The sequence below is a fragment of the Trichechus manatus genome, unplaced genomic scaffold, assembly GCF_000243295.1.
Source record: "Trichechus manatus latirostris isolate Lorelei unplaced genomic scaffold, TriManLat1.0 scaffold00013, whole genome shotgun sequence".
NCBI lineage: Eukaryota > Metazoa > Chordata > Mammalia > Sirenia > Trichechidae > Trichechus > Trichechus manatus.
This window is the reverse complement of record NW_004443949.1, coordinates 1,321,690-1,344,014: the sequence shown is the minus strand read 5'-3', so window position 1 is coordinate 1,344,014 and position 22,325 is coordinate 1,321,690. Positions and strand designations below refer to the sequence as shown.

At 41.8% G+C, this 22,325-nt stretch overlaps 2 protein-coding genes across 3 annotated transcripts in view; one reads left to right on the top strand and one right to left on the bottom strand.

Annotated features, from left to right (window-relative positions):
* Positions 1 to 14,942, top strand: part of DNAJC3 (DnaJ heat shock protein family (Hsp40) member C3) — a 95,698-nt gene extending 80,756 nt beyond the window's left edge. For both annotated transcript variants that reach the window (XM_004371390.3, XM_023726686.1), the window contains 3 exons: positions 4,624 to 4,756; positions 5,680 to 5,828; positions 11,402 to 14,942. In XM_004371390.3, coding sequence (XP_004371447.1) covers positions 4,624 to 4,756; positions 5,680 to 5,828; positions 11,402 to 11,559 — 440 coding nt within the window. In that variant the 3' untranslated portion in view covers positions 11,560 to 14,942. The remainder of the gene's footprint in view (positions 1 to 4,623; positions 4,757 to 5,679; positions 5,829 to 11,401) is intronic.
* A 5,501-nt stretch (positions 14,943 to 20,443) lies between these two features.
* Positions 20,444 to 22,325, bottom strand: part of UGGT2 (UDP-glucose glycoprotein glucosyltransferase 2) — a 189,255-nt gene continuing 187,373 nt past the window's right edge. Inside the window, exon 39 of the mRNA XM_004371389.2 lies at positions 20,444 to 21,135. Coding sequence (XP_004371446.1) covers positions 21,113 to 21,135 — 23 coding nt within the window. The 3' untranslated portion in view covers positions 20,444 to 21,112. The remainder of the gene's footprint in view (positions 21,136 to 22,325) is intronic.

The window sequence follows — 22,325 nt, the reverse complement described above, 5'->3', positions numbered from 1 at the left end:
AAATTTATACACACAGTTATGTGACTAATAGCTGTCCCTATACTGTGACAGCACACTCCTCCTTTCCACCCCGGATTTCCCGTGTCCATTCAACCAACTCCTGACCCTCTCTGCCTTCTCATCTCACCTCCGGACAGAGGCTCTAGTCAAGTTTTTGGGGGACATAGTTCAATCTATGCCAGGCCCTCACTAAGGCTGACTACTCATATATTACAGAGATATCCTGAATATAATTAAGAATTTGGAAGCTTTGAGTGTTGTGGATTGAATTGTGCCCCCCTAAAATATTACTGAAGTCCTAGCCCCTGTACCTATGGATGTGATCCTGTTTGGAAACATGGTTTTCTTTTGTTATGTTAATGAGATCATACCAGTGTAGGGTGAGTCCTTAACCTAGTTTCTGAGTAAGAGAACAGACCAGACACGCACAGGGTGAAGGCGCCATAAAGAGAATTGGTTATAATTCTCCTGGAAATGCTTGGGAGAATTTACCACTGAAGCCATATGATTCATGACTTTTCTTTTTTGGGAGGTTTTGATTACTGATTCAGCCTCTTCACTTTTTATAGGTCTCTTGAGATTTTCAGTTTCATCTTCAGTCAGTTTAGGTAGTTCGTGTGTTTCTAGGAACTTGGTCATTTTATCTGGATTATCTAATGAGCTGGCATGGAATTGTTCATGGTATTATAATTCTTTTTACTTCGGTGTAGTCAGTAGTAACATCCCCATTTTAATTTCTAATTTCAATTTTTGCATCTTCTTTCTTTTTTCCTTTGTCAATTTTGTTGATTTTTCAAAGAATCAACTTCTGGTTTTGTTGATTCTCTACTATTTTTCTGTTCTCTATTTCATTTGTCTTGTCTGTAATCTTTATTATTTATTTCCTCTGGTAGCTTTGGGCTTAGTTTGCTCTTTTTCCAGTTTCTCAAGGGGTAATGGTGATTGCTTATAAGGAGAAAATAACTCAATTACTGGTATTATTATAGGTTTTTTTTTCTTTTTTTTTTGTACATTCTTCCATTTCATCCTTACACTCACCATATGATACAGGTTGTATTTCCATTTTGTGTAAGGAAACTTGGGCTTCTGTAGACACAGCAATTTGCCCAAGGTGACTCCCAGAGCTACACATCTGGACACGTGGGCTTTGCTGCGTAACTTGGGTGTCTTCCACCCAGACAGTAATGGGAATGGGGTGAGCCCCCCAGAGTTGTTTGGTGGTCCTGGTTGTATCACCTGCGGGTATCAAAGTTGTGATTTGAACACACCCCGCACTGACATGACCTCGTTAACACCCTATTCCCAGATGGGATTATATCCACAGGTACAGGGGTTAGGATTTACAGCACACATTTCTGGGGGATACAATTCAATCCATAATAGGATTCAATTTTATAAAATGAATTAATGAGAAATATAAACGATTTAGCAGTGTTGAGCACTTACTACATATTCCTTTCCCTCCCTTTTCTGATTAGTTCTGTAGCCATACAGATCTGCATATTCTAACATTGTGATGAGAGAGTGGTGTTTTTATTTACTTCCCCCTTTTTCTGAATTTATTACTGTTTCTATTTTGACCTAATATATGTAGCCAATTCCATGAATCTCCATAGGGACTTGAAAATGTGTATACCCCCTTTTATTAAATTCCTTCAAAGTACATTTATTCAGTAGGCTGTGATTATCAAATGCTACGGGTATTAATTGCAAAGTTAAACCTCACTGCTATTGATGATGGTTTTGTTTGTGTACTAAGTTAGAAAAAGTATTTTCCAACGTCCCTGTGGGTTGGGCCATGGTAATATTTTGTGTTTAATACTAATATTTAATATTATTGCATTGAGGCAGAAAGTAGACTGCTAGGATAAAAGCTTGAAGGGCTTTTCTCCCCTATAGTGTTGATGGATTTTCTGTCCATCCACTTTGCAGTTGTGGATTTAGCCAACATTTAGCCATCACTGTTGTACAGAGCACTGTTTAGATCCTCTTGTGCTTCTTTAACCGTATGCACTTACAGCAGCTTTTGGAAGCAAACTGTGAAATAGGGGCACTGAGTTGTCTGTTTGGGGTCTGAACTTGTGTCCAAGTATGGAGCTCCTTTTTTTTTTTTTTTGAGTAGCACATGGGTGTTTCATCACCGTGGGTCAGCACAGTCCATATCTGTTTTAGTCATCCAGGGCTGCTCTAATAGAAATACCACAAGCGGATGGCTTTACAAAGAGAAGTGTATTCTCTCACAGTCCAGTAGGCTACAAGTCCAAAGTCAGGGCATCAGCTCCAGGAGAAGGCTCTGTCTCTGTCGGCTCTGGAGAAAGGTCCTTGTGATGCATCAGTCTTCCCTTGGTCTGGGAGCATCTCAGCACAGGAACTTCAGGTCCGAAGAACGCGCTCTGCTCCTGGCACTGCTTTCTTGGTGGTATGAGGTTCCCATGTGTCTCTGCTTGCTTCTCTCTTTTATATCTCAAAAGAGACTGGATTAAGACACTATCCAGTCTTGTCAACCTCATCAGTATAACCTCATCATAGTGATAGAGTTTACAACACATAAGGAAATCACATCAGATTACACAATCATACAATACTGGGAATCATGACCCAGCCAAGTTGACAGATATTTTGGGGGGACACAATTCAATCCACGACAGTACCCCTAAACATTCAATTTCATCACAAATACCATTCAGAAATACTTCTCTACATCTTTTGTCCTAAGTCCTTGAAACAAAAGGCAGGCAAATATTGGGAATGTTCGTTGGTTGTACTACTGTGAACATCAGAGATGCTGCTGCTTTCCAGAGCAGAGAGTGCTAGGGTAAGAGAAAAGACAAATTAATTATTAACATGACAAATCTTTCTTCTCAGATAGTCCGAATGTACAACTTCCCCATCCTGCCAAGTTTTCTCCTTTATTGTACCTCTTCCCACTCCAAATCATGGTTCTAGATAAAGTCATGAATTGGTACTGAGTTTGCAACACTTACACACGGAGCCTGAGGAACATGTTGCAGTATCAAACAATTGATTTTACTCTCACGTGTACATATGTAGTTCTACATATAACATGTATGCAGCGTGACACTCATTCTTGACATTAGCAGCTAAGTGGATACTGAAATATTTTTGAAAAATGTTTAAATTTTAAAATATTTGAAATGTTTTTAAATGTTTTACAATTCTGCTTTTTCAGATAATTTCTGTTTAATTGATATTCATTAACTGTAATTTGTACTTTGCCTTTAATGTTTTTTTGTTTATTGTTGTAGTTTAAGTGAGAGTTTACATTTCAGATTAGTCTCTCATACAAAAATTTATACCCACATTGTTATGTGACCCTAATCGCTCTCCCTATACTGTGACGGCACACTCCTCCTTTACACCCGATTTCCCATGTCCATTCAACCTATGGGGAGTTCCTCTTGCTGAGATGGATGACGAGTCGCTGTACGGGTCCAGAGTGGTGTGCTTCATTTTTCTTTGTAGTCCAGGTGCACTGCGTTTGTCAGTCTGCTCAGATACCCTTATTTTAATCTTCCCAAGATAACTTTTCAAACCGTCTCCAGGATTAGCCATTGCCAAGAGTAGTGAGCTTCCAGGTAGACAGTATTTCGTGTGTGTTGTCACAGTTTATTGTTGGAGGGATTAAGTGTGACTCTGTTGGGAGGGGACTCTTGTAACCTTGTGCCTGCTTTTCTCTGGACTTCATCCTTCGCACTTTTCTCCCTCTGCCAATTCTGCTTTGTATCCTGTTGTATCTTCAGCGTGAGTCCTAGCGAATCACCAAGCTGGAAGTGGTAGTCTTGGGAACCCTGGATGCAAATATTTTCTCCGTTTACTCCCTGGACAGACAATGCAAATAACGGATTGTTGGGATCAAATGCCAATTTTCATGGGAACGCATGTCACTGTGGGAAAGGACAGCTCTCTGTACAACGTGCCTGGGCATTGAGGACTCAGCGCTCAGGGGCTGGTCGTGTAGGTGCTCTGCCTAGCATGTACCGAAACTGCAGACTCCCAGAAGGAAACAGATGAGTCTAGAAGGAAAGAAGGTGTCACATAAACCACATTGTTGTACAGTTTACACACGGTGATCCCAGGAAATGGTGGGAACACTTCTGAAATTTAAGTTCCCAGAAGGGAGGCCTTGTATTTTCTAAGTATTTAAAATAATCCAAAATGAAAAAAAAGATGTATGGAGTTGTCACCGGATTTTCCAAGTCAAGACTGTATGTGTTTTTCTGTTTTGATTAGCACATTTTTCATTTTTGATCAAGTTTGTAATGTTTGTGTGGAAACCAGTGTGTGACCTGGTATCCTGATGGCTGCTGGCTCCTCCTGCTCCCTTTCTAAACCTCTCATTCTTCTGACCTGTGGACCCCAGCTGACCATGCAGATTTTATCTGCCACTGTCTTAACTTCCTATGTAATAATCACGTCAGTCTTCATAGTGGTAAGACTGCTTTAATAAAGTGCTCATATTAAAATACCTCGAAAGTGTGGGGAAGGTCATGGGGGAAGGTGAGCGAGCAAACACACCACAGTGAGTTTTGCTGAGTGGGGCTAATAAGCCACCGAATTCCGCCTCAGTTCCCTTTAACAGCATTGTCCTAACTTGTCTGACAGCTATTCAGGATTACGAAACCGCTCAGGAACACAATGAAAATGACCAGCAGATTCGGGAAGGTCTAGAGAAAGCGCACAGACTCCTGAAACAGTCGCAGAAAAGAGATTATTACAAAATCTTGGGAGTAAAAAGGTAAATTGTTGACTTGAATCTAAAATTTTGCATTGCTGTTTTTGATGAGTCCTGTTTTAAAGCCAATCGTTTGTTTTTCCCTCCCTTCTTTTCTTGTTTCATTTCCTTTATCTGTATAATTTTTTGTCATATAGATTAAACCCTAACAATCTTTAAACATCATGAAGCTATTCTGAATATGTTACAGCCAAATTTCTTTGACACAGACCAGTAGCGCAAGGACGGAATGAGTAGTTGGTGACAGAGATGACATGTAGCATGAATAGGTCCTAAGCCTAGATTTTTAAGAAAAGAGGTAGGAGTGAGCTTTTTTTCCCATAGGGGTGGGAGGGTGAGAGGGGATGGGGAAAAGAAGAAAACCTTCTCTTGACTTAAAAATAAACACTTTCAGAGTTAACTTTCCCAAACGGGGAGGTATATAATTTACCCAGCATACGCTTTTATGTAAGACTCATCTTCCCTGACCAAGTGCACCATCAGTCTTTCAATTAAAAGTCTGAAACTTTGTTCTTATTAAGTAAGCTAATCCAAAAGCAAAATATAAAGTCGAGTTAAAGAGTGTTTTCAAAAAAGAAAATGATTTTTAATGCCAACAATTTTATCATGATAGGTTGGAAATTCAGAAAGTTTAAAAATTGGTCTGTATGTGTTTGTTTTTTTTTTTCATCTAAAGAGCAAATGGTAAAAGATGAGGAGTAATTTATTCCTAGATTACAATCTTAGTGAACAAGCATCTAGGAAGTTGGGCCAGTTTTGATGCTCATCTACAACTGTATGCTGACTATCTGGTGTCTGATTGCATGGGAGGTGACGGGAAACCAGCTAGTTGATGGGCGAGTCGTCTCTTAACTGGCTCCTGTAAATTTTATGGCAGTGTGTTGGATACTTAAGCTAACGATTATTAATTATTTCACCACCCTCAGAAATGCCAAAAAACAAGAAATCATCAAAGCGTACCGAAAATTAGCAATGCAGTGGCACCCAGATAACTTCCAGAATGAAGAGGAAAAGAAAAAAGCTGAGAAAAAGTTCATTGACATAGCAGCTGCTAAAGAAGTCCTCTCTGATCCAGGTATTGTTGCCCTTAATGCACTTCTGTCCTCTTGAAATAGCTGAATTGGTGACTGGCGATCTATTCTTACTCCGTTAACCCGGTTAGAGTCAGTCTAAGTGGAAAACAGAAGGCGTGGTGGGCTGGCTCTGTCTCTGGGGACGGTGAGGGTTCACTGCAGGAGCTGGTGACTGAAACGTGGCCTTGGAGTTCCAGTTTTATGTGGGCCCCTGCTTGCCCCAGCCCTTGCCAGACTCTGGAGACCCTGTACACGTTGGACAGGGAAAGACCATCAAATGCAGCATCAGAAGGCCTGAGTTTGAACGTTATTTCTGCTTAAACAAGTTATTAGTACTTTTTGGTCCTCAGTTTTTCCCCTGTGATAAGAGAAAGACAGCACTGCAGGAGCTCCTGTGTTCCTTCCAGCTTCATGGGTCAGTGATGAGTTCTCTTTACCAAACTCACAGGCGTCTGATTAGCAAACAGGACACGAGGCTGTAATGTAGTAGTGGTGGAAGAGCACATACCTAGCCCAGCGGCCAGGGCCTGCTGTTCCCCTGTGAAGGGTATTCACAGGACTCTTGCCCTAAATCAAATGACCCCTGGATTTACTGGCTGTGATCTCTGTTCTCTTATCATACACTAATATATGGCCTGGAAAATAAGAGGGACATAGGCTGAGAATTTGGGTAATATTGAGCAATGCTTGGAATTTCCAGAGGGAATTTGATGTTAAGTTGATACCTGCTACTTTTTTGTGGCCTTCCATTGTCTATAGAAATTTGTCTAGCTATGATTTGAGCTAGACAAATTCAACAAAATAGAAGCAAATCAGGTTTAATGTCCATGTGGCAGATCTGTTTTGAGGACCTACTTACGCTATGGAAGTGAGTTAAGTGATCCTTTGTTCTCAAGTCATTTATAGTATAATGAGACAGATGTACTTCACTGATCAACTACACTAGGATACGTACTGCCTGTTCTTTCATTTAGCAAATACTGAGTGCTGACAACATCCCTCAGGCTGGTCTGTCCTCTGATCTGAAAAAGCTGTGTGCACGGTGTAGTGTGGAGGGGGGCAGCTATGTCCGACCGGCAGCCGGCAATCTTCCCCACAGGGTGACTCTTAAGTTGAGCTTTAAAGGACGCAGGGTTGGCAGAGTCGCAGCTGTCGGAGTGACTAAGGCAAAGGGTGCACATATGAAAGTAGCAGGAGAGGAGGCTAAGCAGTGGGTGGGCTGAGGTCATGGAGGAGTTTTACATGCAACACTCAGGCAGCTGAATTTTACTGTGAGGGACGTAAGGAGCTTTGAACAATTTTTAAGCCATATTTGCAATTTAGGTATGTTAGTCCGACAGCAGTACGGAAGGTGAATTGAGGTGGGGCTGTGACGAGGCAGTGGGAGACAGTGAGATTTTTTAGAGGATGTTGCAGTCTGGAGACTGAAGTCAGGACAGCCTGAACCAAGGCAGAAATGGTGTGAAAGCAGGTAGTACAGTAAGCACGAGGAGGGCGAGTCTGTAACGGAAGAGCTTAGTGGCTGAGGAGATGGGGGGGAGGAGGCGGTTGTTGTTAACGATGAGCACAGTTTAGGAGTAGCAAACTTCAAACCTCTAGATGGTTGTGAGCCGAGTTGGGTGATGGTAACATTTGCTGAGATGGGGAACCAGCAAGAGGGGCAAATTGGGTGGAGATCATGAATTACTTTGGATGTCTGGAGTTAGAGTGCCGTTTCCATTCATCTAGTTTCCCTGCCCCCTTATACTTCTTGTCTTTGTTTTACAGTAACTGGTGACCACTTGGTCTCATATAAGTGATTCTGAAAGGAGCATAGTACTTACGGGTTATACTCATTATTTGGTGGCCCATCTGTAATTTAGCTACAAGGTAACTTCAGGGGTTAGTTTCCGTTCAAGGTTTGAAGAATATCTTAGGACGTCCTCCAGTTTCAACCAATCCAGTAGGTCTGGGTTTGTTTCTTTTTTTTTAGGAATTTGAGGTTCTGTTCCCCATTTTTCTCCTGTTCTATCAGGGTCCGTCTAACTGTGGCCCTGATTAGAATGGTTGGTAGTGGTAGTTCTGTAAACCAGTTTCTTCAAGCCTTGGTTTCCTTCTTTCTCCTTTGGTTCAGACAAACAGAGACCAATAGTTGTATCTTAGATGGCTGCTCTTGAGCTTTGAAGACCCCAGATATTATTCACCAAACTAGGATGTAGAATGTTACTTGATGAACTATATTATGCCAGTTGATCGAGATGTTTCATGAGACTATCGTACTAATCCTTCCAACCCAGAAAGCAGTACTACTGTGTTTGTTATGTCTCAGAAGTATCCATAACTGTGCCCCCTATCTACTTTATTTCATATATATATATATGTGTGTGTGTGTAGTAAGTACTTGGCTTCTTTATTAGACTGTTTCCCGGGAAATTTTATGGTCAGATGTTTGGATTCTTAAGTCTTAATTTTTTGTTGTAATCTTTTATCGTAAGTGAACACTAAATCAAAAAAACATGAATGCATCTTTTATGTCTCATTTGTGATATATCACAGCTGCTGTTGAGGCTTTCTTTTAGATATTAGCAAAAAGCTAACCAAATGCAAATATAATTTTAACACAATTCATAAATACTTATGTCAGAATCTTCTATAGTGAAAGTGTAAAGCTCAGTGCTATACTATACATTATACACAAGGGAGTTATCTTTCTAATAAGCTGTTATCAATTTATGTTACTTAGCTATTAGAATTTTTATTCACTGGGCAATATGTTTTTAATGAATACCTTACAGGTATGTAAATCTGTGCTCAGTCCCTTCTGAGATAGTTAACTATGTTCAGTTCTGCTCTTTCTTTTCTGAGCCCTCCCCCTTTCTTCTCATGGAATTTCTTAAAGTAGGTTAATTGTAATTTTAAGATAAAATAAAAAGTACTATAACATTTATTTTAAAAATATTTTAAAACTCTAGTTGTAGAGAAATGTGTAGTGATGAAGGCAAAGTCAACTGAAATCCTCCTAGAAGTAGCCGATGTTTAACATTAGGTGAACTTACCAAAATGTACCCTGTATGTTATGTATAGGGGAGCCCTGGTGGCGCAGTGGTTAAGAGTTCGGCTGCTAACCGAAAGGACGGCAGTTTGAGTCCATCAGCTGCTCCCTGGAAACCCTGTAGGGCAGTTCTACTCTGTCCTATAGGGTCGCTATGAGTCGGAATTGACTCGATGGCAAAGAGTTTTATTGTATATAGGTAAGAGAAAAATAGACAGCTACCTTTATCAGCATTGTTGTTGTTAGGTGCCGTCGAATTGGTTCCAACTCTTAGTGACCCCCTGTACAACAGAACGAAACACTGCCTGATCCTGCACCATCCTCACAATTGTTGCCATATTGGAGCCCATTGTTGCAGCCACTGTGTCAATCCATCTAGTTGAGGGTCTTCCTCTTTTTCGTTGATCCTCTACTTTACCAAGCATGATTTCCGTCTCCAGGGACTGGTCCCTCCTGATAACATGTCCAAAGTATGTGAGACAAAGAGAATGCTCTAAAGAGCATTCTGGTTGTACTTCTTCCAAGACATCAATTCTTCCGTCTTCCTTATTTATTATCCAGCTTTTACATGCATATGAGGCGACTGAAAATACCATGGCTTGGGTCATTTTATTTTGGTGTGTCATCTTTTTGAGGATTTTTGATGTGTCTTGTGTACTACTCTTGGAAACTTGGTTGAACTTGTACATTATACATTCAGTGAAACGATGCTTTGAATTTTGGCAACATCCCTATTTGCCTGTTCACTGTTCTGTGGCTTGGACTGCTGCCTGGATCTTGTGTCATCCCCTTGCCTGATAAGTCCCTGATATGACTGGAGTGTGTCTTTAAGTGCCTGCGTAAGGAAGACTGTATGGAAAGTAAAATAATTTTAGTTTTGTATAGCTGAAAAATTTCCTTTTGCCCCTTTCCATTCATGGTGATGAATACTTTGGGTATAGTATTAATATATAGGATATAATTGTCCGAAGTTTGAAACAGTTGTTTTTTCTTCCCCCCTCCCCTAGCATCCAGGCTTGCTGTTGAAGTCTTGTGCCATTCTTTTTCCTTTGTGTGTAACCTGCTATCTTACTTATCTAGTGCTGCTTGCTGTAACAGAAACACCACAAGTGGATGGCTCTAACACACAGAAATTCATTCTCTCACAGTCTAGGAGGCTAGAAGACCGAATTCAGGGCGGCAGCTCCAGGGGAAGGCTTTCTCCCTCTGTCAATCTAGGGGGAAGGTCCTTGTCATCAATTTTCCCCGTCTAGGAGCATCTCAGCAGAGAGACCCCGGGTACAAGGGATGCGCTCTGCTCCTGGCTGTTCTTTCTTGGTGGTAGGATGTCCCTCTCCTCTTGATTCTTTTATATCTCAAAAGAGATTGACTCAAGATACAACCTAATCCTGTAGATTGAGTCCTGCGCCTCATTGACATAACTGCCCAACATCACAGAGGTTAGGATTTACAACACATAGGATAATCACATTAGATCACAAAATGGTGGACAACCACACAATGCTGAGAGTCATGGCCTAGCCAAGCTGATACACATTTTGGGGGGACACTAGTCAATCCATAACACCTGTACTTCAGATTTTAGGAGTATCATTTTATCACTGGTATTTGGAAATTTCACAGTGATGTGCCCTTGATTGTGTCTTTTTTTTCATTCATTCATTCTGTAGGCTTGAGTGCTTTCGTGCTGATAAGCTTTAATATTTACTTGGCAATTTTTCTGTTTTTTTCAGTTGTCTCTTTCTGGAACTCTTCACTGGTTAGAGGTAGACTTCAGGATTGATTGCTTCTTTCTCCTCAATATTTTCTGGCTGTCTTTTGGTTCTACTTCTCTGAGAGATTTCCTTAACTTTATCTTCGTTTTTTCAGTTGTCGTTTTTAATTACTGTGAGTTCTTTTTTGTTCTCTGTTCCTTTTTCATCGTTCCTATTCTCATTTTAGGGATGAAGTGTCTTTTCTTTTCTTCCTATCCTTGCCTGGTTCCCTCCTCCTGTGTGTCTGCATCAGGGTCTCTCTCCTTGAGGAGGACTTTTCCTCAGGGCTGCCAGTCATACTGCGTGTGAAGGATGTGCATCCTGGAGTTGTATGGCACAGGGGCCTAGCTCCCTTCAGATCTGCTGAGATTTCAGAGTGAGGTCCTGGAGAGCTAGGGTCACGAGATGGTTCTTCCACTGGATAGAACGTGACTACTGGAGGTCTCTAGAATTTACTTTTTCCAGAGAAGATTTTGCTTGGGTAGTTGTCAAGCTTGGGTAGCATTTTGTGAGGTGAGAAGATTTAGGGGACCTAAATTTCAGTCAGTACTCATTTTCAACCCTGAACCTCTCTGTGACTGGTGTCTCTCCAGTTCTGTTTTTCCTGAGACCAAACCTCTGATCTCCTGGGTGGGAACAGGGGAGACTCAATTCAAATACCAGGCACACCATTTTGATAACTAAAAAGCAAGTACTTTCTCAATCCTAACCACCGCCCCAAAAAAAAAAAAAACCTCCTACATAGACTTTAATCAATCCCTGGGTCTTGTCTTGTTGATTTCTTTTATAGAAATGAGGAAAAAGTTTGACGATGGAGAAGATCCCTTGGATGCAGAGAGCCAACAGGGAGGTGGCGGCAACCCCTTCCACAGAAGCTGGAACTCATGGCAAGGGTTTAACCCCTTCAGCTCCGGCGGACCATTTAGGTTTAAATTCCACTTCAATTAAACCAACTATTTTTCTGCTCTTCTTCCTTATTTTTTCTTTTTTAAGGATTAAAAACAAAGAAACCTTGTTCCGGGATCCTAATGAAAAAAATTTCAAATCTTTCTGTTGTCCGTAACCAAAGAGTTAAAAATCTGCTCTTATCCATTTTAGACTTACAGCTGCTGGGTTTGTGTGGGTAGGGAGGCAAGGAACGTTCCGTCTCGGACAAGGCGGCCCATGTACATTTCACGGGTGTCTGGGACGAGTGGTCTGAGGCAGGCTCACCTGTGGAAGTGCTTGTTTTATGTGTTTCTGCACTGGGGCGTGGAGAGACTATCCTTGTCTTCACGGCCTTGCACACCGTATCAGTGCCTACGCGTGTGAGAGGAGCTGCGGTCTTCACGAGAGTGGGTCGTGTTTCAGTATTCAGGAGACTGGCTTGAGCTGTACGTTCTTAGGGACAGCTCTGTTGAGGGCAGTCCAGTCATTTGCAAGTTCTGTTGAGTTCTGAGCCTCCCCTACCAGCTTGCGTTCACATGCTTCTTTACTAGGATTAACTTGGCTGTCACTGAAAAAGAGGGGGAGTCCTGTTACCCAATGGGAGTTGATATATTTTCTGGGTTTTTTTTTTGTCAGTACCTGCAGGAGAGTACTGAGAACCAGTGCGATAGTATCTAGTTGTAAAAACCTATGGGATCTTTGTATTAAACACAAAAAATTAACTGAAAGATAATACGTAAAATAGTTTCAGATAATGTAGCAGTGGTATTATTCAAAATAATATTGCTGAAGTGCAGACTGAAGTACTACTTCCTAAATAACAGAAGTTCTGAGTTCTTTTACAGAATCTCTTACTACAGGATTTCCCACAGTCCTCAGAAATCAACAGAGAATGCCATGTGTCCTGCTTCCGGGAGGCAGCTTCTCCTACCTGCAGGTCCGACACTCTTAACCTGTAGTGACTCCCACACTAACGGGACTGGTTTGCTGGTGGCTGTTAAACAGCAGACACGCTCCTCTAGCAGACTTTGATGCCCCTATTATGTTCTCCTCTGCCTAGAAAAAAATACAACAAGCTTGCAGACCTAGTCAGCTCTGGCTATATTTCCACTGTCATTTCATTTAATAAGATGGCATCTTGGGATACTTTTCTTACCTTTCAAAAAATTAACTGTTGAGTCAGTATACTGGGTAATTTTTTGCCCTAATCAAGAACATTGGGTCTTTATGGAAGTTACTGATGCTGTATTTAAAATCCAAGAGCATTACTGACTTCAGATAAGAATCATTACCATTATCCTGCAAAGCTTTCTGTATTTGCCTCAGAACATTCTGCAGCATTTGAATTAGTTGTGGTGGCATCCTGACCACTGATGTCCACAACAGCCAAGCACAAATCTTGCCACAGTCATCCTGAAACGTGTGGAAAAAAATTTTTTAACTGAGGGAAAGAAGTCACCTAGTTGAGCGAAAACTAACACTGCATTATTGAAAACGAGGGAACAACCTGCAGCTTTCATTTTGTGTTAATGTCCCAAAATTCAAGCCAGTGTGGAAATAATTTCCAAGGTAAATTCATTTTTGTCTATTCTTTTAGTAGTCTCATTTCACTAGTTATATTGCAATATCTGGTCCTTTGGTACATGATGTTGCTGTGACCTCCTTGAAATACAGGGATGGTGTCTATCTTCTTTTAAAAGAATCTTCACAAAGAGAACAAAAAGAATGTATCACCCCACTTGCCCTTGCGTTTGGAGGAGAGAATGTCAAGCTGCCAACACTAAGGACCCAGAAGGTGGCTGGGATGGCTGAGGCCTGGACTGTACTGGAGACAGACGTGTGCCTTGGGCATGTGTTATTGAGCTCCCTACCCACATACTGCCCCGAGGGTGGTTTATTTTTTCCTTCACTTTGTAACAACCATGACTCCTGTTCCTAAAGTCTTACCATGGATTATTAATGCAGTCATCTTACCTGAAATGTGCAGAGTCACATGGCTGATTTCAGTGGAGAGAGAGGAGATGCTATGGTGCCGAGTGCCCACTCCACTGAGGGAAATGAAGTCTCTGGAGTCCGTTTTCTCCTGATCAATGAAGAAAATAATGACCTGCAGGTGCCAAGTAACCTTTGTGACTCTTTCATGAAAAGTATGTCACAGAGGGGTACCTTATCCTTTGCTTCATTGTATGTTCAATTCTTCACTCCTCCGTTCCGTTATGGTAAACTCCATCAGTGAGTTATCACTGGTCCACACACGTGGGTAGTTCCACGGCAGGAAGTATTCAACACACCAGCCTATAACTGTTGTGAAAAAACGTCTTAAGAAAGACAACTAAATTTAATCCGCCCTCCAATTCTGAAAACTGTTCTTACTGTGAAGAATGAAACCACGAAAGTACTATGTACCTTCTTACCACAAATAAATGAAAACAATTTCAGTAGTTTACTATTGTCAGTTGGATGTGATATAATTTTAAATATAGTAATTTTAAAGACATCTCTCTTTAGTATTAAAAATCTATTTTAAATATCAGTGTGAAAAACAGAAATTTCTAGACTCTGATAACAGAACCTAAAAACTACCCCCAGTTTTTAAAGAGAACAATATTACCAATAACCAAGTAGATAAAGGGAATAGAATCACAGTTTGCAACTGGCACCATTTTATATTCATGGCAGGAAAAGAAAACTTTCTTTAAAGGCATGAAGTTAGTCAAAGGTTATAGCTGACATTTACCAGGAAGAAAGGTACAAAAGATGCTTAAGTTAAAAATGGCTCATCAGTCAGGTTTGTGTTAGAGCAGGCTGCCTTGCTAGTACAGGGCTCTGTGGATCTTGCAAAAAGATTTCACTGAGTACATGTCAATGTGGTAACCTAGAGAAATTCATGCAACTTTGTTGAATGTCATTCACTTTTCCATTTATTTAAGGAAGGAGGATGGCAAATGCTAATTTGTCAACAACGAGTATCTTTATTCTAACTCAGATCATTCCTTTTTTGTTAGTGGCAGAGTTTATTCTGTAATTTTAAATGATGTTCATAGATGAGGGTAATTTGGTTTTCTTTTTTTACAGATGATCTCATTTGCTGAATGATTTAAGAGTACAATTAGCCACTGCGTGGCTCTGTGTATAGTAACAGGTTTGTTGCACTTATCTGTGGTTGAACCTCTTACCTGCAGTGGGAAGCAGAGATCGGAGGAGGTAAAAATTGGAGATATGGTAAAGCTATAGATTGTTTTGAATGGGACAAGAATAAGTAACTTAATCCATCTCCATTAGTGCTTTAATAAAAAAGGAACCTAAAACTTGAAATGGGTCTCAGACATGTCTACAAATATGGGTACTATTTTTATGCCCGTGTATTTTCAGATTTAATAAAAATATTTATGGTCATATCAGTACTTTTCTGCTTTTGATTCATGTTTAGTGCTTGCTTGAAAATAATTCTGAGAAAGTCCATCTTAGGAGAAGTCTGTTTTCCAGCTTTGCTTTACAATCAGTCAGCGAGTGAGGTGACAGAAGGGCTCCTTGTTTACACAGGCTGACAGGGAAGGGAAGGTCAGAGAACAAAAAGTAGATTGGGCTAAAAGCTCTTACTTTCCAGTAGCTAGGACAGCTAGGACTTAAGCGGTAGGCAATTTGAATACTATTAAAATCTAATACTTAAACTGGCTTCGTGTGAATGAAGATCTTCCCTTTTATGCTATAATTTGCACGTTTCTGTTAAGGTACAAAGGTGGGAGGGGCAACTGCTGAATATCTGAATGAAATTTCCAACTACAAGTAGCTTTCTGTTTTCTAAGTTATATGGTCTGTATATCCTAAGATTAAAGGAGAGCTGAAATACCTACACTTATGTAAGTAAGTTTTTCAGAAAGTTCAATGTCTTAGTTACCTAGTGATGACATAACAAAAAATACCAAAAGTGGGCAGCTTTAAAGAACAGAAATTTATTTACTCACAGTTCAGGAGCCTAGAAGTCTGAATTCAGGGCGAGTTCTAGGAGCAAGTCCTCAGCTTCTAGCAGCCAGGAATCCTTGGAGTTCCTGGGTGTGTAGATGCCTCTGCCATGTGTCACTCTATCTAGTCTGCTGTTTTTAGAACTCAGAAGTGATTAGGTTCCATCCTTCTCTGATACGATCACATTAACAACAGCAAAAATACCTGTTTCCAAACAGGATCACGTGTACAGCTTACAAGGTCCTAGGACTTCCATACATATTTTGAGGGGGACACAATTCATTCCACAACACATGGTCCACCCTTTGCCCCCCATTCATGTCCTTCCCATATGCAAAACATCTGCCCTATCAATCACATCATCCCCGAAAGTCGAAACCCATTCCAGCATTAGCTCCAAAATCTCATCTTCTGAATTACCTAAATCAAGTATGGATGAGACTCAGTATGGTTCATCCTGGGGCAAAACTCCTTTACTCCTGTGGGCCTGTGAAACCTAGAATACAGCTTATCTAATTCCAAAGTACAATGGTGAACCAGGCATAAAGTCGACATTCCCATTCCAAATGGGAGAACTTGAAGAGAAAGGAGGGGCCACAGGTACCGACCAAGTCCAAAACCCAACAGGGAAAATCTCATTAGCTCTCAAGGCTTGAAAATAATCTTTTGTTTTCCAGACACACTGGGCAGTGGCCCCACCCTCTGGATTCTGAGAATAAGCCTCGTTGCATCATCTTCTCCATCCAGGCCCACTGGGACCAATGACACCCCCTCACCCTGCCCCTGACTTTGAGTGGCTCCATTCTCATAGTCCACCAGAGTGGTAACACCCCAACCCCACTGGGGCTCTGGGCAGGTCTGTTCTCTCGGCCCACCACTGTGGCAGCCCTGTCCCTCAATTCTGGGCAGCAGCCCCATTCTCTTGGTACACCAGAATGGCAGACCCACTGTTTGAGACAGGCAGTAGCCCCACCCTTTGAAACTAAGGATGCAGCAGCCCTGCCCTCTGTGCGCTGACAGTTTTGGTGGTCTCTGAACTGTTCCTGGAATGGTCCTTTTCTTGGAGGTCAACAGCTGTTCACAACAAGTAGGTCTACTGGTCCATTTCCTGCCTGTAGAATTCCAGGAGACACAGCTCCCTTCACTTGGTCCTGTCTCTGTCACTTTCATTCTAAGCTGACAGGATTTCTGCTTCAGAATCTCCTCATCCAAATATCCAAGTTCATCACTTAGAATCTACCTTCCACAAAACATTCAAACATCATAATTTAGGCAAATTCTTCACCACTGCATAAAAAGGATCACGTTTCCTTCAGTGTCCAATATTAAAGCCTCACCAGAAGCATTTAGTGTCCACATTTCTAGCTGTTCATAACAGCTTTCTCCACAACTCTCAATTCTTTCTGAGCCCTCACTGGAATTGCCCTTAATGCCCATAATTCTACCGACAGTCTCTTCAAGGTGTGATCTAGGCTGTCAGTATCAAATACGCTCATTCCTCACTTATCAACTGTCTCATCTGGCATTTCACATTTACAATAATAAAAAATCTATCCAACTATTTTGCGTATTAATGACATACATCTGGCAGTAACGTACGCCGAGCTGCTTCCTTACGGCTCTGCATATCCTGCTGTGTACCCTACCGCTCTGATAACTACGGGTGTAACACACTTACTTTTCACGGTCTCCCTGTCTCATCTTTCCCGTGTCGCCCCTCCTTTGCCATCCTACACTTGCCAAGGCACCTCCGTTGGTGCAAGCAGTTATTGGCAAAAATTGCTGCCTCTGACAGCTCAGGTTTGCCAATTCCCTGCTTCTGAGTTGCAGGGAGACAAAATTTTGCCAAGTAACGGATGGCCTTCACTTGCCATTGGCCGCAGTGCCTGCAGCCTTCTTCTGAAAGTTGGCCCAGGAGATCTGCGCTGTCTCCACAGCCGGCAATCACGGAGGTTCCTGCTACTGCTTTGGCCCGAGTCCTAGTCGGGTCTGCGCGAGTGAGGGTTCAGGGCTGACACAGCAGGTGGAAGACATCCCGTGGTAGTGGTTAGGCATGCCCAGTGTCAGCTGGTTCTTGTAGAGCTGAGGGAAGAGTCCTTCCTTGGAGTGAACTTTAAGTGGGTGCCCATGGCAGGGGCTCCTGTCAGGCAGGGGCCCTCGGAAGTGTAGTGAGGGGTGGTGGGACCAAGGTGCATCTGTTCTGTGGGTGTCCATGGGGGCGGGTTAGGGCTAGGGCCAGAACCTGCATTTTAAACCTCAGGGTAGCTAGCATCTGGGGCTGTGCGGCTAGGGATCTCCATGATTTTCCAATGTCCTCCCTGGGCTCAGGGTACTTACAGGAGTGTGTACAGTCCCACCCCAGTACAAATCTCTCACTCAGTCTCTGTGGCAGAATCGCAGGCGAAAGGGTTGGTGCCAGTGTGCATGCCCACCCACCCCAGCCCAGAGGACACCCCATGAAATTGGTGGGGAGGGGGTGGTTAGGGCAGGAGATGGTGGGCAAGGGAATAAAAGGAAGGTGGGGTCCTTGGGAATACACCAGTGGAGGGGACAAGGGCTCCCGACAGCCTTTTCAAATTGCAGTGGTTGTCATCAGAATAAGCCTCTTGGACGGCACTTGCAACTTTACCTGGCTGGAGTGCAAGGTGAGAGTAACACTGGCTGTGATGGTTCTGTGTCAACTTGGCTAGGCCGCGATTCTCAGTGGTTTGGCAGTTACATAATCTGGCAGGTGTATAATGACACAGTAATCCTCTATTTTCGCCTAACATCAGTTTTCACATAACGACCTGGTCTTTGGAACCTAACCATACCAGTACGTGAGGAATGGGTGTGCATCAAAATTCCTCCAGACTCTTACTCATTACCCAGTCCCAAAACCACTTGCACATTTTAGATATTTGTAAGAGTGGCACCCCCACTCTCTGGTACCAAAATCTGTCTTAGGTAACCAGTGCTGCTGTAACAAAAACTACCACAAATGGGTGGCTTTAAAGAACAGAAATTTACTTACAGTTTAGAAGGCCAGAAGTCCGAATTCTGGGTGTGGCTCTAGGGGGAGGTCCTTCTTTGTCTGTTTCAGCTTCTAGTTGCTGCTGGCAATCCTTGGCTTTCCTGGGCTTATAGGTGCATCTTCCACATGTGTCTGTCTTCATATAGTGCTTCCCCCTGTGTCTCTCTGCCTATTTTGCTCTTTTTATAACTCAGAAGTGATCAGGTTTAGGACCCACCCCACTCTGGCATGGTATTGTTAACCACAAAAGAAAAACCTGATTTCCAAATAGGGTCATATGCACAGGTATGGGAGCCAGGACTTCAATACATATTTTTGAGGGACACAATTCAATCCACAACATTCAAAGCTTCCAAATTCTTAACTATCCTCATGGTATCTTTGTAATATATGAGCAGTTAACTTTAGTCTGAAGATAATGAAAACGTTCAATAGATGAGAAGGCTGCCAGGAGAAGAGAGAGAGAAGAAGGGAAGATTACAGATTCTCATCCCAGATCCTAAGGAGTTATAACTTAGCAAGCACTATCTCTTCTCCCTCACCTCCTACCTCCCCATGCCCAAATCAGTGCTTAATGATCTTTAAAAAGAAATCCAATTATTTTAAGATACACAATTCACAATGCAGAGACCCTGAACTTTGCACCATTTGCTGAGCCAGTCCTTCCTTGGGAATAACTGATAAGTAGAGGCACAATACGAAAATTTACTCAATACTGCCTTATAGTACTATTCAGGATTCAGTCCCTAACAGGGACACATACAGGAAACAACTCTGAGGTGCAGGGTCTGTTGTTTTGAATACATTTCCAACCTTCACTCGGGTCTGTTTTTCCTGATCTAAGAAGGCAGCAGTCAGTCTACTAGGATAAGTGTTGCTTCTATATTGCCAGCACCTCAGGAATACTCCAGTTCCACCAGGTTAGGCCATTCCAGGAGCACTGCAGTTTATCTCAGACAAACGTGAACAACTAACAGGGAGGGCGACCAGGAGAGGCACAGGTTTTGTAATCTCTTACTAGGAGTGAGTGAAGCTGCTGGGGGCAGAGTAGTTGTTTTCATAAACTATGGGCTGTGCTGTTGAATAGAGAAGGAGTAGACTTGTTCTGAAGAGCTCAAAGGAACAATGAGTGGAGACCGCTGACAGACAGTTTCTGGCTCACTATGAAACTTTGTGTACAGAGTTGTCCAAAGATGGACTGGCCTGTCTCTAGAGGAGGTGAGTTCCATATTACCCTGGAGGTTTCAAGCATGGTCTGTCTTGAGGCATCACCTGACGGCACTGTTAAGGAGGAAGAATTGGCCCACTGACTGTGGGTTAAACTCTATTAAATGTTCCCCTAAAACCTCACGTTTCAACAGAATTATCTGGAGAGCTTTGTAAATGACCACGATTTCCCAAGCTCACCTCAGACCTACTGAATTTGACTCTTCAGGAATGAAGTCCAAGTGACACTGAGGTCTTTCCTGGTCCCAATATTGTATGATCCTAGACTACCTGGATAGGCTTTGAACATCTACTAGTCCTATTAATCTATTAATGATTAATCTGTCTTGGAAGAACAACAGCCAGAATGCTCCTTAGAAGCGAGGATGGTGAGACTTTGTCTCATGTACTTTGGACACGTTATCAGGAGGGACCAGTCCCTGGAGAAGGACACGTTTCGTAAAGTAGAAGGTCAACGAAAAAGAGGAAGACCCTCAACGAGATGGACTGACACAGTGGCTGCAACAATGGGCTCAAACGTAGCAATGACTGTGAGGATGGCGCAGGACTGGGCAGTATTTCGTTCTCTTGTACACGGGGTCACTATGAGTCGGAACCAACTCGTCGGCACCTAACAACAACAACAACATTAATCTATTACTCACACACAACAGGAAAACTAACTGTTTACATTTTTAACTTAGTTTCTATAAAAGTACCCGGTAGTAATCAACCCTTGCAGGTTCTTTTTTTTTTTTAAGAATACACACATACCCTGTATTCCCATGAATATAATTTTATGAAATAAAATGCAAAATACTATAAAAATAAAATACATAATACAAATCATAGGACTGAAACATCATACGGTTTAAGATAACTAAAATAAATGATTACAGTACAACACTACTTCCATTTTAAAACAATAGTTAAGGTATAAATGGGCTTAATTTTTTTTTTTATTGGAGATAATCATGAGTCTTTTTTTTCCTAAGAAAAATAGAAAATAGGCTTCTCAGATTTTAAGTGCATTTTTTGAAAAACACCGATGCACATAAAACTGGAGTACACAAGGAGGTTGATGGTTTGCTAAGCACACATGAGGGCCCTACTGGGTTATCTGACAAAACATCAAAGTATAACTGGTGGAAGCCCAGTGTTTTCAGCTTTCAGGCAAAAGAAACAGTTTACTTTTAAATACCCAGTGGTCATTTCTGAACATAGCTGGAACTTATTCATTAAGTACATTTATTTTAAATAATTAAGATTTTTTTATATTTAAGAATGTATCACTGATCTTAAGGAAATTTCCCAAGTCTTAGCAGTAGTTCCACACTTTCCCAGCAGGTGGCAGACTTCTTGCATAGTCTGATCTTCTCATGCAAGCCAGTGCTAGAGTTCATCATGTGTCAAAACTGTGGGGGAGGAAAGTTTTTAGTTCATGAAATTTTAAATATAAAATTAGCTTAAAATTCACTGTGGTATATGACATAGAAAGCACAGATGCTGACTGAGGATCCTGTTCTTGGTTGGTTAGGTACCTGCCTGCTTCATTATGTAGTAGGAGAACAGCTCTTTTTGCACTGTGAAATCTGTTGTACCATAACGCCTTGTATTTTAGCCCACCTAGATGATAAGCATCCATAAGTCTGCGAGGACAAGGACCATGCCTGACTTACTTTTGTTATCTCTAGGATCTAGCCCCCTGCCTTGCACACGGGGATCTTGAATGTTGTGTGCCATACATGTCAAGCAAGAATACTACTACATTATTCACTATGTACAAAGTATCCTGTCATTAATGCAATGGAGAAACAAACAGCAGAAGACATATATGGTCCTTTTCTAAGATGAGGGGAGAGAGCATTCAAACACAGGCACAAGGACTGTATAAATGTGAGAGTCAATACTGGTAAAGACTCTTAGAGACCAAAATGGTTTCTTATTCTGTGTTACTGAGCTACACATACTAATTGATTCAGGAACGCTGAGAACTAAAAGCAATATTTTCAGGCAGAAATTAATTAAAATATAAACGCATTCTGTTCCACAATTCAAGATGGCAGACTAAGCATGTTTCTCTCCTGGCTGAATTCCATTGAAAAGATAAAGAAATATAAAAGGCAGTAACAATGCTGGCAGTGGAAGACATGGTAATGAAGAATCAAGGGAGCAGAGTTAACGATGAATTTCTAGAATTGAAAAACTGATATAAAACAACCCCATCCCAGAAGCTAAGAGGATGAGCTGACTTTTCCCACAGAGGCACTTGGGAGAGCCTGCTAACAGAACAAGGGTGGGCAAAGGGTCCGAGAGTGAAGTAACTGAAGGATTGTCGTGGAAAATCTGTGCCTGGCAGCTCTTCACTCTCGTTCTTTTTCCTACATCCCTGAAAACACAACTGACAGCCTGTTGCTTATTCTAAGCTAAAAAGGGGAAGACTATTCTTGAAAGAAAGCAAACAGTCTGTTTAGCAGGGAGACAGATTCTTGTATGAGTGTCAGTGCTCTTGAATAAAGCTGTCTCATCCTGGCTTTTGGCCAGGATGGGGTGTGGCTGAGCTCTGTTCTGTTCCCTGTCCATGTACCCTAGAGGGAAGCCTGCC